General features: G+C 42.1%; 5 protein-coding genes across 6 annotated transcripts; all 5 read right to left on the bottom strand.

Annotated features, from left to right (window-relative positions):
- Nucleotides 1-562: 562 nt before the first annotated feature.
- LOC128318756 (uncharacterized) lies at nt 563-2,563 on the bottom strand. Its single transcript, XM_053236586.1, has 7 exons — nt 2,552-2,563; nt 2,262-2,474; nt 1,823-1,993; nt 1,488-1,625; nt 1,256-1,305; nt 931-1,063; nt 563-809 (listed from the first exon to the last, which is right to left on the bottom strand). Exons 1-7 carry the CDS (start codon nt 2,561-2,563, stop codon nt 681-683), a joined length of 846 nt encoding a protein of 281 aa, XP_053092561.1. The 3' UTR covers nt 563-680.
- A 172-nt stretch (nt 2,564-2,735) lies between these two features.
- LOC128318755 (uncharacterized) lies at nt 2,736-4,920 on the bottom strand. Its single transcript, XM_053236585.1, has 8 exons — nt 4,763-4,920; nt 4,573-4,673; nt 4,227-4,345; nt 3,977-4,102; nt 3,681-3,874; nt 3,431-3,525; nt 3,131-3,261; nt 2,736-2,931 (listed from the first exon to the last, which is right to left on the bottom strand). Exons 1-8 carry the CDS (start codon nt 4,918-4,920, stop codon nt 2,803-2,805), a joined length of 1,053 nt encoding a protein of 350 aa, XP_053092560.1. The 3' UTR covers nt 2,736-2,802.
- LOC128318932 (uncharacterized) lies at nt 4,571-6,974 on the bottom strand. The gene is made up of 8 exons (XM_053237123.1): nt 6,907-6,974; nt 6,636-6,805; nt 6,464-6,548; nt 6,221-6,367; nt 5,921-6,129; nt 5,716-5,819; nt 5,438-5,556; nt 4,571-5,275 (listed from the first exon to the last, which is right to left on the bottom strand). The coding sequence occupies exons 1-8, from the start codon at nt 6,949-6,951 to the stop codon at nt 5,024-5,026; spliced, it is 1,131 nt and encodes a 376-aa protein (XP_053093098.1). The 5' UTR covers nt 6,952-6,974; the 3' UTR covers nt 4,571-5,023.
- Nucleotides 6,975-7,145: 171 nt separating this feature from the next.
- LOC128318936 (mesothelin-like protein) lies at nt 7,146-10,009 on the bottom strand. Its single transcript, XM_053237134.1, has 7 exons — nt 9,336-10,009; nt 9,037-9,127; nt 8,828-8,927; nt 8,562-8,734; nt 8,107-8,262; nt 7,483-7,616; nt 7,146-7,369 (listed from the first exon to the last, which is right to left on the bottom strand). The coding sequence occupies exons 1-7, from the start codon at nt 9,473-9,475 to the stop codon at nt 7,192-7,194; spliced, it is 972 nt and encodes a 323-aa protein (XP_053093109.1). The 5' UTR covers nt 9,476-10,009; the 3' UTR covers nt 7,146-7,191.
- A 780-nt stretch (nt 10,010-10,789) lies between these two features.
- LOC128318935 (uncharacterized) lies at nt 10,790-13,347 on the bottom strand. 2 transcript variants are annotated; one of them, XM_053237133.1, is made up of 7 exons: nt 13,205-13,347; nt 12,661-13,068; nt 12,222-12,392; nt 11,886-12,023; nt 11,654-11,703; nt 11,331-11,463; nt 10,790-11,209 (listed from the first exon to the last, which is right to left on the bottom strand). In XM_053237133.1, the coding sequence occupies exons 2-7, from the start codon at nt 12,937-12,939 to the stop codon at nt 11,081-11,083; spliced, it is 900 nt and encodes a 299-aa protein (XP_053093108.1). In that variant the 5' UTR covers nt 12,940-13,068; nt 13,205-13,347; the 3' UTR covers nt 10,790-11,080. The 2 variants fall into 2 exon arrangements, with proteins under 2 accessions (XP_053093108.1, XP_053093107.1); XM_053237132.1 differs by having other exon boundaries at nt 12,661-13,343.
- Nucleotides 13,348-14,023: the final 676 nt, after the last annotated feature.

Below are 14,023 nucleotides of genomic sequence, written 5' to 3'. Positions count from 1 at the left end.
CAACCCAATGTTGTGCTCCCGCCACTGGCTTTCTGTAGCTACTGCATCAGTTTTAAAACACAAAGACAAAGACGGACAAGCACATGCATACCTGAAGGCACTTATCACAGACCACTCTCTACCATACTCTGGCTGTCTTCAAACAAAAAAAAAACTCAAGACCCAATTCGTGTTTTTTATTCTGTACTAACCACCAACACGGTTTCAGCTGAATGGTATTTTTACTTCCTATTCATCGACATAGTGAATTAGCATATTAATATATGTTTTTGATAGGGCACAAAGCACTAATGTAAGTCACTCTGTAGAAGGGAATCTGATAAATGCTATAAATGTATATTTCAACATTGGAATTTCATGAGACACAAATTGATTGAAAGATTGGGTGACTTGTTTTCCGTAATATTTAAGTGCTAATATTGAGTGTTGGTCTATGAACATGTTATTGTGTATGTTTTACCAGGCAGTCCTTTGCATCATTGAACAGGATGGTCTTTTTGTCAAGGCCGTGGGAAAGAACGGAGAAATCTGCTCTGCCCAGGGCAGAGAAATATGACCGACAGTTCTCCTTCTGTATCTTCTCATAGCTACAACACACACACACACACATTACAGATAGCATATGACCCATATTCTTAACCTCAGATATTTGAAAATTGGGAATGCAGGGGAAGTGTGCCTTATCTTTTATATACGGTACATTGTGTATGTGAACGTGTTACACACCTGTAGTACAGAAGCATATCAGAGGGGACGTCAGTAAAGCTAACAAATGGATCGTCTTTCACGTAGCTGTACATGCAGGTCAGCTGAAACACAAAACGCACCGTGACTGTGTGGTATCTCAGGTACCAGTAAAAGTTTGGGTCCACTTGCTACCTGTGTTTCAGACTGTGTGCGGAATGTGAATGAATATCAGAGTGTATGTACCTGAGCCTCTTTCAGGAGGACCTTGTCTCTGCCTGCACGAGGTCTACAGGCTTTCACTAGATCTTTGGCTTTCTGCTGTGGGAGAGTCTGAACTGAGCTGCAGGAGAATCCCTGCAGTATTGATGCTGACAGACTGTGGGGAGAAACACACACAGTCACACACAGACATACACACACCGATGAACCAAAACACAACATCTTATTGGACTCTGGCAGAATCATATGCGTTATCTGGATTGTTCGCCCAATAGTTATTTACACTGCCTATGTAAGCGAGTCAGGCTGTGTGTGTGTGTGTGTGTGTGTGTGTCTGTTTCTAACTCACTCTTCTGGATTATCACTGGCATTGGCCACTGCACCAAACAACATCATAGCCTGGTAAAAATCAAACAAAAAAATTCAAAATTTTATTGATTCGTTTTACACCCCGAGATCCAAACTTGACAGGAATTCAGACCTCTGTAAGTGCTGTGATCACAGTCAAGCCATGTTACTCTAGGTTTTCAGTATAACAAAGTGATTTACATTTCTCTGACAATGTGGGTCTGTTCAGTTACCTGTTCATGACTCCAGCTCTTGTTATTGATGAGTGAAACGTCAAAAGAGCTCAGTGAGGTCAGTAGAACAAGTGGAATATACATCACGAGTGCATCCGGAACATTCTGTAGCACTTCAGTTTGGTCTACAGAGATTACCTGGGAGAAAGTGTGGGAGCAGACCTTCAACTTTTCCAGACTAAACAAACTGCATTCTGAACAAAGGATTGATTTTAAATTAAACTGGTATAGAACACAGTAATGTAAATCTCCATTTTAGTAATGTGCTGTAATGTATTTTGCATGTGTGTGTGCGTGTGTGTGTGTGTGTTCTGTGTGTGTAAGAGAGAGAATACCTTCTGGACAAATGTCTTTTGCAGAATAACTGGTGCTGACAGAATGTTATTGATGAATGTTGGATTCTGCGATAAAGACAGAAGCTGAGACGATGGGATGATGGTGATGGTTGCAGAGGGAACGCCGCCGATGAGTGTTCCCAGGGACTCCAGAGAGGAGGCACTGCTGATCTGTGAGGCAAAACAATCAGATCTTCAACTTTAAAAAAAGGAAAAAAAAAATATGAATCTGCTGTTTTGGATCTGAACGCAGGGAGTATTTAAGGGAGTATTTAACTTACAGCACTTTTCTTTATATACAGTGTAGTTGGTTAGTATTTGAACAGTAATACAATTTTGTTCTTTACAGGGGGATTTGGTGAAATTGCTCTAAACAGACTTGGTCTCGCTTCCAGTATCGTAGACTGACGTTCTTGACAAGTGTACAGTGTACACTCACATTAAAGCCTGCACTAATGATGCTCTGGATCAGGGCATTCACTTGGCCCTGGTCCCAGCCACTGATGTTACTGAGTGTAGACAGAGCACTGTTTATCACACTGGAGGGGGTGGAGCTTATCTGGCCCACAGTCAGGCCCACACACTGGCTGCCCAAAGATTGGATGGTGGATGCAGATACACTGGGGAACTTTGCTACCAGCACCGCTGTGACCTGAGAGGAGAAGAGGATTATAGTTAGCTTGCACTTTGACAGAATAACTGACTGACAGGATCTCATTGATTGATCACCTCTGGATTCATTTCTGTGCAGAAGTTGTTGATGCTCGTCAGGATGGTCTTGATGTCTGCATCTCCAAGATGAACAAACGCGGAGGAAGGAGTTCGACACAGCAGCTCAGCTGGCAATCTATAAGATCACAAACAACCTTTTAAAAATGCGTACAAATATATTTATTGCTTGTATGTAGTCCGTTACCTAAGGGGGTTGAATTGATGAGGCTGGATGAATAAATAGAATAAGTAGTTGTTAGTGTGGAGTGTTACCCGAGTGGGCTGAAGTCAGGATTCTGGATGTATAACTCTGTTGTGTAGTACTCCAGGACACTGGCTGAAATTCCTGGGTTGTTGAACAGCTGAAGATTTTCTGCATTCTGCAGGAACACACTCGTCTAAAGGACACAATAAAACACACACATTAATACGTCACTATGGGTGTGTGTTGTGTTAGGTAGATAATACATTATATGTAGATGAGCAGAAATAATCATGTGTGTAAATGTCTGAATGACTAACATGTATGATTACAGGTATGTTTGTTTGTTGGTGTGTGAGTTTTTGTGTGTGTGTGTGTGTGTGTTAGTATGTTACCATGTTTCCTGGTAGGAATGACTGCAGGTCAGCGAGGTTAATGAAAGTGATGAAGAATCCGATGTTGTCAGCAAACCAGGCAGTGGAGTTCAGAAGAGGATCTGAGGAGTTATAGCAGCGGGGGCTGCCATCTGCAAGATACACATACAGATAGTTATGTTGAGACTCACATACTGTGCACACACAATTATAGGAAATGAAGCGTGGATTGCTTGGATTGAAGGATATGCAGTACTATTCAGCAGAGAGAGAGAGAGAGAGAGAGAGAGAGAGAGAGAAGAGAGATGTAGTTATTCTTACCGCTGCTGTTCAGATACACTTTTATGGAGCTATACACATCAGCTGGGGTGAAATCAGTTGTGTAAAAATTGTAGTTGTCCCCCAGGATAGACACCCTGCTCACAAACACACACAAACACACATTTATACATACATACATATATACGTATAGAAGTGATTTTAGTACAGATCCTCAATTTTTTAGCCAAGAGACAGGGGGCAGTGTTTGTGCTGACAGCCCTGTGTAATGGTACATCAAACAAATACTCACAGTTTCCTGTATGACAGACAGGAGGCTCCACTGAGCTGGGCAGAGCTGATGAGCTGAGAACTGAGGTAGGGCAGGTAGTGAACCAGTGTGACCTTAAACCACTGTTCTACATCAGCCTGAGATGAGGCATTGAGAGCACGAGGCCACACACACTCCAACGTGTGGCTGGCCAAAGCTGAGGATAAAACAGACTCCTGTAGAGAGAAACAGGGGTTATTCTATGAGCTAATCCTGATATAATAAAGGCAAGTAATCCAGATGGACTAAAAGGGTATGTGAAATGAAGACAGGTGTACCATCTCCAGGTATTGATTGGTTCTATTGTAGTTGTTGAGGAGTGTGCAGAGCTCAGAACCATCAATCACTGTGTTTGGCCTGTTCAGAAACTCTCCGAGTTCTTCCGGAGAGATGGAGCCCAAAAGCTAGAGGACACAGAGCAGAGACAACACACTCATTACAGAGGGAGATGTTGACAGTTCATTGGCTGCCGCTTAAACTATTATTGAGCGACTCACTGACACGATCAGTGTTATACAGCAGAAATACCTCTGGCTGTCGGTCAGCTGGGATCAGAGACAGGAAATCTTTCAGGTCAGAGAATCCAAAATTGAGGAACATCTGTTTCAGGAACATGTAGAAGCTTCCTCTGCTGTAGCAGCTCAGGCCTGTGAGGCAATATAGGGCACTAATGAAAAAAGTCTGTGCTGAATTCAGATTGATATTAGACCAGTGAATGTGGGACACTCCTGACTTAGCCCAAATTCTTCATCTGCCAATCACATCTACTGATCACTGCCTGCACACTGGACTAGGCTGAGTCAGCAAATACACAAGCAAGAACACGCACACTTGAAACAAACCCCCCCCCCCCCCAACACACACACACACAGACCTTGGCTGGACTGGTACTTGAGATAGTCTTGTGTGTAATTGAAGACAGTATCGGACTGTGTTGCGGAGAGGTCACTGTACACATTATCAAGTCCTTTCACTCTGTAAACACAACGACATAGAAGTAAACAAGTTAAAAATCAAAGAAAGTAAAGAATAGATCTGTGCGTTCACGTTGAGGAGGAGCTCACATCTCTCTGTAGGAGTCACAGCTGATGTTCATGGGGATGATCGACAGGGTGTTTGGACCAATCCCAGAAAGGAAGAAGGAAAGGTAAGTCTGGAACCACAGGGCAAAGTCCCCTGGGCTGAAACTTTGGAAGTGAGGCACCAGATCCAAGAGTGTCATGTTCAGAATGGTGTGCGATATTGCTGAAGGAATGCTAGTCATGTTCATCTGCAAACACACAGCAGCACGGATTAACAGTCTGGACACACTCGGACTTCATCGATTAGTATGCATAGAATAAACGTGTCTTATTGCGAAAAGAAATGTGCCCTGGTTTGTAGACTACAGAGATCCTCACTTGTATTGCAGTCTGGTGGAAGACTGTGAAGAAGCTGCCAAGTTGATTCCGATCTAAAGATGTGATCACCCTGCTAAACACCTCTCTAAACACAGAGTCATTTCCCAACACTCCTGAATCCGGCTGCAAGATGAACTGTGCCTTCTGCTCACTGGACAATAAGCCTAACACTGCAACCTGCAGGACAAAACATGCATTTCACACATTCTGTTCACACCAGCTCAGTGGTACAGCAGCTGCCTGCCCTCTCCACCAAAATCCAGAGGCCAACTGGTACTACTATAGTCAATTGCAAACTCACAAGAAACATAAAGTTGGTCCAACTTTGATGTTACTCACGCTGGAGAAATTTGCATTTAGAATTTTGAGCTTTTCCAAGGGGGCATAATTGGAGAAATTGCCAAGGTTCTTTTCAAGCCACTTATTGCTGCCAGAAGTGTTGGAACGACAGCCAGGGTCTACAAAGATCACAGACCATTAGTTAAATTAATCAGAACATTCTCAATGGCTCTTGGTTTATTTCATTCAGGCAATCAATTGGCTTAATCTCAACAGGCTAAAACAAGTAGAAGACTGCCAGCTTTCTCTAGTAGAACAATTAAAAGGGGCCTATGTACCTGGGAGGTCAACTCTTGACAGGAAGGGAAAGATGAATGAAGTAAAGACCAACTGCTTCTGTTCCTCTTTCATGAGTGATTCTTGACTGCTAAGAGCTTCCACCCTAAGTTGGATGAGAACAGATCAGATTTTGTCATGAATTACTTCATCTTCATGTCCTAAATAACACATGCAGAGTTCTAAAATTCCATTGTCCATACTTACACAATCTGGTAGCTCTCACAGCTGAAGCTTTTGGAACTGAGGCTGGACAGAAAGTCTGCGGACACTGATGACAAAAATGGTCTGAGCCTCATCTGGAACCACTCAGTGATGAAAGCGGCATTCATCAGCTGTGCTGCAGTGAAGTCCTTGATTATCACCTCCCAGATGGCATCAAGTATATTTGAGTCAGACCGAATGCTGCTGTGGGTCTACATGAATGAGTACATACTTCAGTGCATAGCAGTGCACAAATGTTTTTTTTTTTTTTTTTTAACTACAGCACCAATCAAATTTTCATACCATGTGTGAAAACCTGTCCAGTACATCATCCAAAGGTGCAGGAAAATTCTGGAAGAAAAGCTTCCATGTTTCTTTAGAGTAGTTCAGGCTACTTGGCAGTTTGCATGTGAGCAGTGTGGCCAGATCATCAGAGGACAGAACAACAACCTTGAAAGACAAGAAACAGAGGTTTCTGTGGTCAACTCATCTTCTGCGTAAAAGGACTGAACCTGAGGAGAGGTATTTTGTTCATAGAGGACTCACTGATGAACAGGCATAGGCAGGAATCCTGAAGTTACACAGTACTGCAGAAACATTTCCAGATGCGAACTCGCTATCAAGTGGGTGACTGTGCAGAAAAAAGAATAATGTTATACATCTACTAAAAACTTTCTCTATAAAGTTTGCTCCTTTTCCATTTGATAAAAAAGCTGACCTGTCTACACCATAACAAGGGTTGTGGTTGATGACGCCAAGATTCAGTGTGTTCAGATCAGATTGGTTCTGTCGTGACACCCAGGACTGAACCACTGAGGAGTTCTCAAACAGCTTCAGATCAGCTATGTTTACCCCCATTAGATTCCTCACTGTGCTCACATTCAGGATCTGGCACACACAAAAACAGTTTTCATCAAGTTCATCTGCAGTTTTCTTTATTTTACTTCTTATAACTCAAGCATCCACTATGTTCAGTTTATGTTTTATACCTTGAGAACAGCAGGGTCCAGACTAATGAATATGGTGATGTCCATGCTGACGTTCTGGGTAGAAAGAGCTTGTATATCCTCCACAGGAGCTCCACCTATACACACACACACACACACACACACACACACACACGTTAACAACTAAATTCATGGTGTGTGTGTGTGTGTGTGTGTGGGTGTGGGTGTGTGTGTGTGTGTGTGTGTGTGTGGGTGTGTGTGGGTGGGTGGGTGCATGCGTTTGTGCAGCTACTTTTCATTCAATCCAACTACTGCTGTTCTAAAACACTACACCTGTGTGTGTTTAGTATTTCTGTGTATGTGGATGATTGTTTTACCCAGGTAAGGTCTCATAATTTGGTAGTATGCTTTGCTGCGTTGATTGCTGAATGAAGTGTTGGCTGTGATGTACAGAGCGGATTTCTGTTCGATGGTACATGAGGAAAGATCTGGAAACAGGACCTCCCTGCATAGAGAAAGAAAATGTAAACTATATGAGCAGTAATGCACTCAAATTATTCTCAAATCTCTTTATTCATCCATGTTTGTGTATGTATGTACCTGTGAGTTTGTACTTACTTTAGGCTCTCAGAATTGATATTTTCCAGTACACTGATGTTTAAAGTACAGATGTTGGAACCAACTGCATTTATTTCAGCACTTCCCAGAGAGCGATTCCCCATGCTCAGATACCTCATAATAACCGCTTTACTCTACAAAATACACAAACATTATTCTAGTAGCAAGCACATGAGTGTCTGAGGATTGAAAATGCTTAACTAGTATGGTTTTGATCTATTACTGGTTTAAACAAACTCTGACATACTTTAAGTTTAAGATAAAGACCAGACCTGGAGCTCCACCTTCTTCTTCTACACCAACTGTAGGAAAAGTAAACACTTCCCTTCATACTAAAATTTCTCTCTCTCTCTCTCTCTCTCTCTCTCTCTCTGAAGGATCATAGATAATCCCTCTCACCCTCTATGAAGGATGGCAGATATTGTCTCACTTTCTCTGAAGGATCTCACACAATCTCAATCTCTTTCTCTGTCTCTCCCAGAGGTGTTGAAAACATGGTCTTAATTCACAAATTGGTTGTAATACACATGAAGACAACACTGTGGTTGTACCCACAGTAGTAATCAATCCAAAAAATTTTTTACAGGTCTAAGACACACACACACACACACACCCTTCTATTACCTTTTCTGGTTCCCAGAGTCCACCATTTGAGTCCATCAAAGAGGACAGTGTGTCAATTATGGTAATGTTCCACTTGCTAATGTCATCAATAGTGGCCACACGAGAAGTGGAACCCAGTAGCTGCAGCACACCATCATTAAGGCCTGATGGGTAAATCTACACATGCACACAAAATCAACAATTTATTATATACCACCTAACACACACTGTCCAAAATGTTGTGTGGGTGAATCCACCATACACACAAAGACAGACATTAAACTCACAACACAAAAACAAACCCTGTTTGACAGGGGTACATTTTCAAAACATAAAATATGCAAGTATCATATTTAAACCGACACTGTCAGTAATGTCAGAATTTTATGACTGAAAGGCACAAACAACCTCCTCTTTCGTGTAGTGCTACTGTAGTGCTAAAGAGTCCCAGTGTCACAGTGTTCAGTGCTGCTGACCTGGTTTAACTTGTTCAGAATGACGGTCTGGAAGCTGGTGTCCACCACTTTCTCAGTGATGGCTGCCAGGTTGTTCTGCAGGACAGCGATGTCCAGATACAGATCAAACTGGGTGGAGTTAAAGCCGAAAGGAAACGACGCATCTGCAATTGTCACCGCTGTGATGTTGCTCACTGTTAGACACAGAACAAAGTTAATCACTGAAGGACAGAATCTAAAATATATCCCTGTATCTCAGTGCTTTTTACACTGTAAAGTACTGTTACCTGTAGCGCTTTCTGAGTTGCATTCTGTAAAGAATGTCCTTAGCTTCTTCATCGGGATCTTCTGCTTCCTCAGGACTGAAAAGAACTTCCGCCTTACATTCTTCAACAATGCACACACAGAGATAACATTAAATTCGTCCCAAAAGGTCTAACATTGGGTCAATAAATCAATCACAAGCGCAAATTTAAAACTGAACAGGTTTACATACAAAGCTAAGTGTGTTGCAGAGGTCTGATTTGAAATAGACAGCCAGGATGCTGAGTTGCTCCACGGTCTGCTCATTCCACGTTGAGGGATTACTGATTTTAAAAAAAATGTCTATGAGATCTTATTCATAGCTAATACAATACAGTTATAGACACAAATCATTTCATTTGGTTTATGCCATTTTAACACCAAGCCTAACATTATTAGAACAATTTAAATGCAGTGACGGTTCAGAAATATTTTTCTACAGCTGAACCAAATTCAAAGGTATGCACTGATCTGCAAAAATCTCTGTCTCACCCATAAGCGGTGTTCCCACTGAGGAGCAAAGACTGTACAGCAGTGATCTGAGAATCAGAAAGATCTCCACAGTTCTTCAGTTTCTCCAAAATGAGAGGGTGAGAGTTCTGGATGTAGGAGGGGTTCAGTGTGCAGGCCATATTCCCCAGAACCTCCACCTGATAACTGGTCAGGCTCACACCAGATATACCCTACAATGTCAAAAACCACGAAGGAGTGTCACATTAAAACGCAGAATCTGTAAGAACGGGGGTCCTTGTGAGGATTCCAATGTTTAGTGTCAAGATCTCTGACTGTCTTATGTTTGAACATTTGAATTATGATCTCAGAGATTTGGAGTTCTTGTCTGAAATGTTGCGTTTGCGTCAAGACAGTTTAGTGTCTCCTGAGTGAGTGAGCGATTTCCATCACCGCACCCTCTATGCCCAAAACTTTCTTTTCAGTATTTAGAGGTCAGCAAAACTGAGTACAATTCCTGATCTGGGAACCACCCAAAAGCATTCTATTGTTGTTCTATGTCACAGTCGGAATTGAACTTTGCTCACATGGATTTTCATATGACTGCTATGCTGATGACACTTGATGCATCCTCTCCTTTCCTCCTTTAGACAATCATTTTTCTGAATAGAGCATGTAGTAGATGGCAGCCCATCAGCTGAAACTAAATCCCAGCAAGACTGAGTGTTGGCCAGAGTGTTGCTGTTGTGGAGATGCATGCCCACATCAAGAGCTTGAGATCTCCATGGACAACTCTCAGATCCCAACATCTCACAATGCATGCAACCTTGGGGTATTTCTGGACAATCAATTGTCCTTCACTACTCATATTGCTAAGCTGACTGCTAACATCAGAAGGATCTTGAGGCCATTTCTATCCACAAAGCTCACTCAGGTCCTTGTTCATTCCCTCATCATCTTGAGACTGGACTACTGAATGTCGCAGTTCTGCCCCTGCATACTGCATACCACCCGCCCCCTGCAACTGATCAAGAGTGCAGCTGCCAGACTTGTTTTCAACCTTTGCTCCCTCCAATGGCTTTCTGTTGCTACTGCATCAGATTTAAAACACAAAGACAAAAACGGACAAGCACATGCATACCTGAAGGCACTTATCACAGCCCACTCTCTACCATACTCACTGGCTGTCTTCAAACAAAAAAAAAACTCAAGACCCAACTCTTCACCAAGCCCTTGTATTAAAACTTCCATTAAACAAATCCCTTGTCTTTTGTCTCTGTTTTTTATTCTGTACTAACCACCAATACAGTTTCAGCTGAATGGTATTCTTACTTCCTATTCATAGACATAGTGAATTAACGTATTAATATATGTTTTTGATAGGGCACAAAGCACTAATGTAAGTCACTCTGTAGAAGGGAATCTGATAAATGCTGTAAATGTATATTTCAACATTGGAATTTCATGAGACACAAATTGATTGAAAGATTGGGTGACTTGTTTTCCGTAATATTTAAGTGCTAATATTGAGTGTTGGTCTATGAACATGTTATTGTGTATGTTTTACCAGGCAGTCCTTTGCATCATTGAACAGGATTGTCTTTTTGTCAAGGCCGTGGGAAAGAACGGCGAAATCTGCTCTGCCCAGGGCAGAGAAATATGACCGACAGTTCTCCTTCTGTATCTTCTCATAGCTACAACACACACACACACACATTACAGATAGCATATGACCCATATTCTTAACCTCAGATATTTGAAAATTGGGAATGCAGGGGAAGTGTGCCTTATCTTTTATATACGGTACATTGTGTATGTGAACGTGTTACACACCTGTAGTACAGAAGCATATCAGAGGGGACGTCAGTAAAGCTAACAAATGGATCGTCTTTCACGTAGTTGTACATGCAGGTCAGCTGAAACACAAAACGCACCGTGACTGTGTGGTATCTCAGGTACCAGTAAAAGTTTGGGTCCACTTGCTACCTCTGTTTCAGACTGTGTGCGGAATGTGAATGAATATCAGAGTGTATGTACCTGAGCCTCTTTCAGGAGGACCTTGTCTCTGCCTGCACGAGGTCTACAGGCTTTCACTAGATCTTTGGCTTTCTGCTGTGGGAGAGTCTGAACTGAGCTGCAGGAGAATCCCTGCAGTATTGATGCTGACAGACTGTGGGGAGAAACACACACACAGTCACACACAGACATACACACACTGATGAACCAAAACACGACATCTTATTGGACTCTGGCAGAATCATATGCGTTATCTGGATTGTTCGCCCAATAGTTATTTACACTGCCTATGTAAGCGAGTCAGGCTGTGTGTGTGTGTGTGTGTGTGTGTGTTTCTAACTCACTCTTCTGGATTATCACTGGCATTGGCCACTGCACCAAACAACATCATAGCCTGGTAAAAATCAAACAAAAAAATTCAAAATTTTATTGATTCGTTTTACACCCCGAGATCCAAACTTGACAGGAATTCAGACCTCTGTAAGTGCTGTGATCACAGTCAAGCCATGTTACTCTAGGTTTTCAGTATAACAAAGTGATTTACATTTCTCTGACAATGTGGGTCTGTTCAGTTACCTGTTCATGACTCCAGTTCTTGTTATTGATGAGTGAAACGTCAAAAGAGCTCAGTGAGGTCAGTAGAACAAGTGGAATATACATCACGAGTGCATCCGGAACATTCTGTAGCACTTCAGTTTGGTCTACAGAGATTACCTGGGAGAAAGTGTGGGAGCAGACCTTCAACTTTTCCAGACTAAACAAACTGCATTCTGAACAAAGGATTGATTTTAAATTAAATTAAACTGGTATAGAACACAGTAATGTAAATCTCCATTTCAGTAATGTGCTGTAATGTATTTTGCATGTGTGTGTGCGTGTGTGTGTGTTCTGTGTGTGTAAGAGAGAGAATACCTTCTGGACAAATGTCTTTTGCAGAATAACTGGTGCTGACAGAATGTTATTGATGAATGTTGGATTCTGCGATAAAGACAGAAGCTGAGACGATGGGATGATGGAGATGGTTGCAGAGGGAACGCCGCCGATGAGTGTTCCCAGGGACTCCAGAGAGGAGGCACTGCTGATCTGTGAGGCAAAACAATCAGATCTTCAACTTTAAAAAAAGGAAAAAAAAAATATGAATCTGCTGTTTTGGATCTGAACGCAGGGAGTATTTAAGGGAGTATTTAACTTACAGCACTTTTCTTTATATACAGTGTAGTTGGTTAGTATTTGAACAGTAATACAATTTTGTTCTTTACAGGGGGATTTGGTGAAATTGCTCTAAACAGACTTGGTCTCGCTTTCAGTATCGTAGACTGACATTCTTGACAAGTGTACAGTGTACACTCACATTAAAGCCTGCACTAATGATGCTCTGGATCAGGGCATTCACTTGGCCCTGGTCCCAGCCACTGATGTTACTGAGTGTAGACAGAGCACTGTTTATCACACTGGAGGGGGTGGAGCTTATCTGGCCCACAGTCAGGCCCACACACTGGCTGCCCAAAGATTGGATGGTGGATGCAGATACACTGGGGAACTTTGCTACCAGCACCGCTGTGACCTGAGAGGAGAAGAGGATTATAGTTAGCTTGCACTTTGACAGAATAACTGACTGACAGGGTCTCATTGATTGATCACCTCTGGATTCATTTCTGTGCAGAAGTTGTTGATGCTCGTCAGGATGGTCTTGATGTCTGCATCTCCAAGATGAACAAACGTGGAGGAAGGAGTTCGACACAGCAGCTCAGCTGGCAATCTATAAGATCACAAACAACCTTTTAAAAATGCGTACAAAGATATTTATCCTTGTATGTAGTCCGTTACCTAAGGGGGTTGAATTGATGAGGCTGGATGAATAAATAGAATAAGTAGTTGTTAGTGTGGAGTGTTACCCGAGTGGGCTGAAGTCAGGATTCTGGATGTATAACTCTGTTGTGTAGTACTCCAGGACACTGGCTGAAATTCCTGGGTTGTTGAACAGCTGAAGATTTTCTGCATTCTGCAGGAACACACTCGTCTAAAGGACACAATAAAACACACACATTAATACGTCACTATGGGTGTGTGTTGTGTTAGGTAGATAATACATTATATGTAGATGAGCAGAAATAATCATGTGTGTAAATGTCTGAATGACTAACATGTATGATTACAGGTATGTTTGTTTGTTGGTGTGTGAGTTTGTGTGTGTGTGTGTGTGTGTGTGTGTGTGTTAGTATGTTACCATGTTTCCTGGTAGGAATGACTGCAGGTCAGCGAGGTTAATGAAAGTAATGAAGAATCCGATGTTGTCAGCAAACCAGGCAGTGGAGTTCAGAAGAGGATCTGAGGAGTTATAGCAGCGGGGGCTGCCATCTGCAAGATACACATACAGATAGTTATGTTGAGACTCACATACTGTGCACACACAATTATAGGAAATGAAGCATGGATTGCTTGGATTGAAGGATATGCAGTAGTATTCAGCAGAGAGAGAGAGAGAGAGAGAGAGAGAAGAGAGATGTAGTTATTCTTACCGCTGCTGTTCAGATACACTTTTATGGAGCTATACACATCAGCTGGGGTGAAATCAGTTGTGTAAAAATTGTAGTTGTCCCCCAGGATAGACACCCTGCTCACAAACACACACAAACACACATTTATACATACATACATATATACAGTCAGGTCCATAAATATTAGGACAGTGACACAGTTTTGGTAATTTTGCC

The sequence above is a fragment of the Pangasianodon hypophthalmus genome, chromosome 9 (genome assembly GCF_027358585.1).
Source record: "Pangasianodon hypophthalmus isolate fPanHyp1 chromosome 9, fPanHyp1.pri, whole genome shotgun sequence".
Taxonomy (NCBI): Eukaryota; Metazoa; Chordata; class Actinopteri; order Siluriformes; family Pangasiidae; genus Pangasianodon; species Pangasianodon hypophthalmus.
Note: the sequence above shows the minus strand (reverse complement) of the source record. Positions and strands in the feature narration are given on the sequence as shown.

What these genes read in the sequence shown, in the direction of transcription:
- LOC128318756 (XM_053236586.1), bottom strand. An exon ending in TCATTAGTGCAGGCTTTAAT is followed by an intron (nt 1,994 to 2,261) that starts GTGAGTGTACAC and finishes TTTGCCTCACAG; the next exon opens with ATCAGCAGTGCCTCCTCTCT. An exon ending in TCCTCCTGAAAGAGGCTCAG is followed by an intron (nt 810 to 930) that starts GTACATACACTC and finishes TTTGTGTTTCAG; the next exon opens with CTGACCTGCATGTACAGCTA.
- LOC128318755 (XM_053236585.1), bottom strand. Translation starts at nt 4,920, where the DNA reads ATGACACTCTTGGATCTGGTGCCTCACTTCCAAAGTTTCAGCCCAGGG. An exon ending in CCAATCAATACCTGGAGATG is followed by an intron (nt 3,875 to 3,976) that starts GTACACCTGTCT and finishes TTCTCTCTACAG; the next exon opens with GAGTCTGTTTTATCCTCAGC. An exon ending in TGTCTGTCATACAGGAAACT is followed by an intron (nt 3,526 to 3,680) that starts GTGAGTATTTGT and finishes GTTTGTGAGCAG; the next exon opens with GGTGTCTATCCTGGGGGACA.
- LOC128318932 (XM_053237123.1), bottom strand. Translation starts at nt 6,951, where the DNA reads ATGGACATCACCATATTCATTAGTCTGGACCCTGCTGTTCTCAAG. An exon ending in TGTGAGAGCTACCAGATTGT is followed by an intron (nt 5,820 to 5,920) that starts GTAAGTATGGAC and finishes CATCCAACTTAG; the next exon opens with GGTGGAAGCTCTTAGCAGTC. An exon ending in TAAATGCAAATTTCTCCAGC is followed by an intron (nt 5,276 to 5,437) that starts GTGAGTAACATC and finishes TTTGTCCTGCAG; the next exon opens with GTTGCAGTGTTAGGCTTATT.
- LOC128318936 (XM_053237134.1), bottom strand. Translation starts at nt 9,475, where the DNA reads ATGGCCTGCACACTGAACCCCTCCTACATCCAGAACTCTCACCCTCTC. An exon ending in CAACTCAGAAAGCGCTACAG is followed by an intron (nt 8,735 to 8,827) that starts GTAACAGTACTT and finishes TGTGTCTAACAG; the next exon opens with TGAGCAACATCACAGCGGTG. An exon ending in TTCTGAACAAGTTAAACCAG is followed by an intron (nt 8,263 to 8,561) that starts GTCAGCAGCACT and finishes GTGCATGTGTAG; the next exon opens with ATTTACCCATCAGGCCTTAA.
- LOC128318935 (XM_053237133.1), bottom strand. Translation starts at nt 12,939, where the DNA reads ATGAGACCCTGTCAGTCAGTTATTCTGTCAAAGTGCAAGCTAACTATA. An exon ending in AGAACTGGAGTCATGAACAG is followed by an intron (nt 11,704 to 11,885) that starts GTAACTGAACAG and finishes GATTTTTACCAG; the next exon opens with GCTATGATGTTGTTTGGTGC. An exon ending in TCCTCCTGAAAGAGGCTCAG is followed by an intron (nt 11,210 to 11,330) that starts GTACATACACTC and finishes TTTGTGTTTCAG; the next exon opens with CTGACCTGCATGTACAACTA.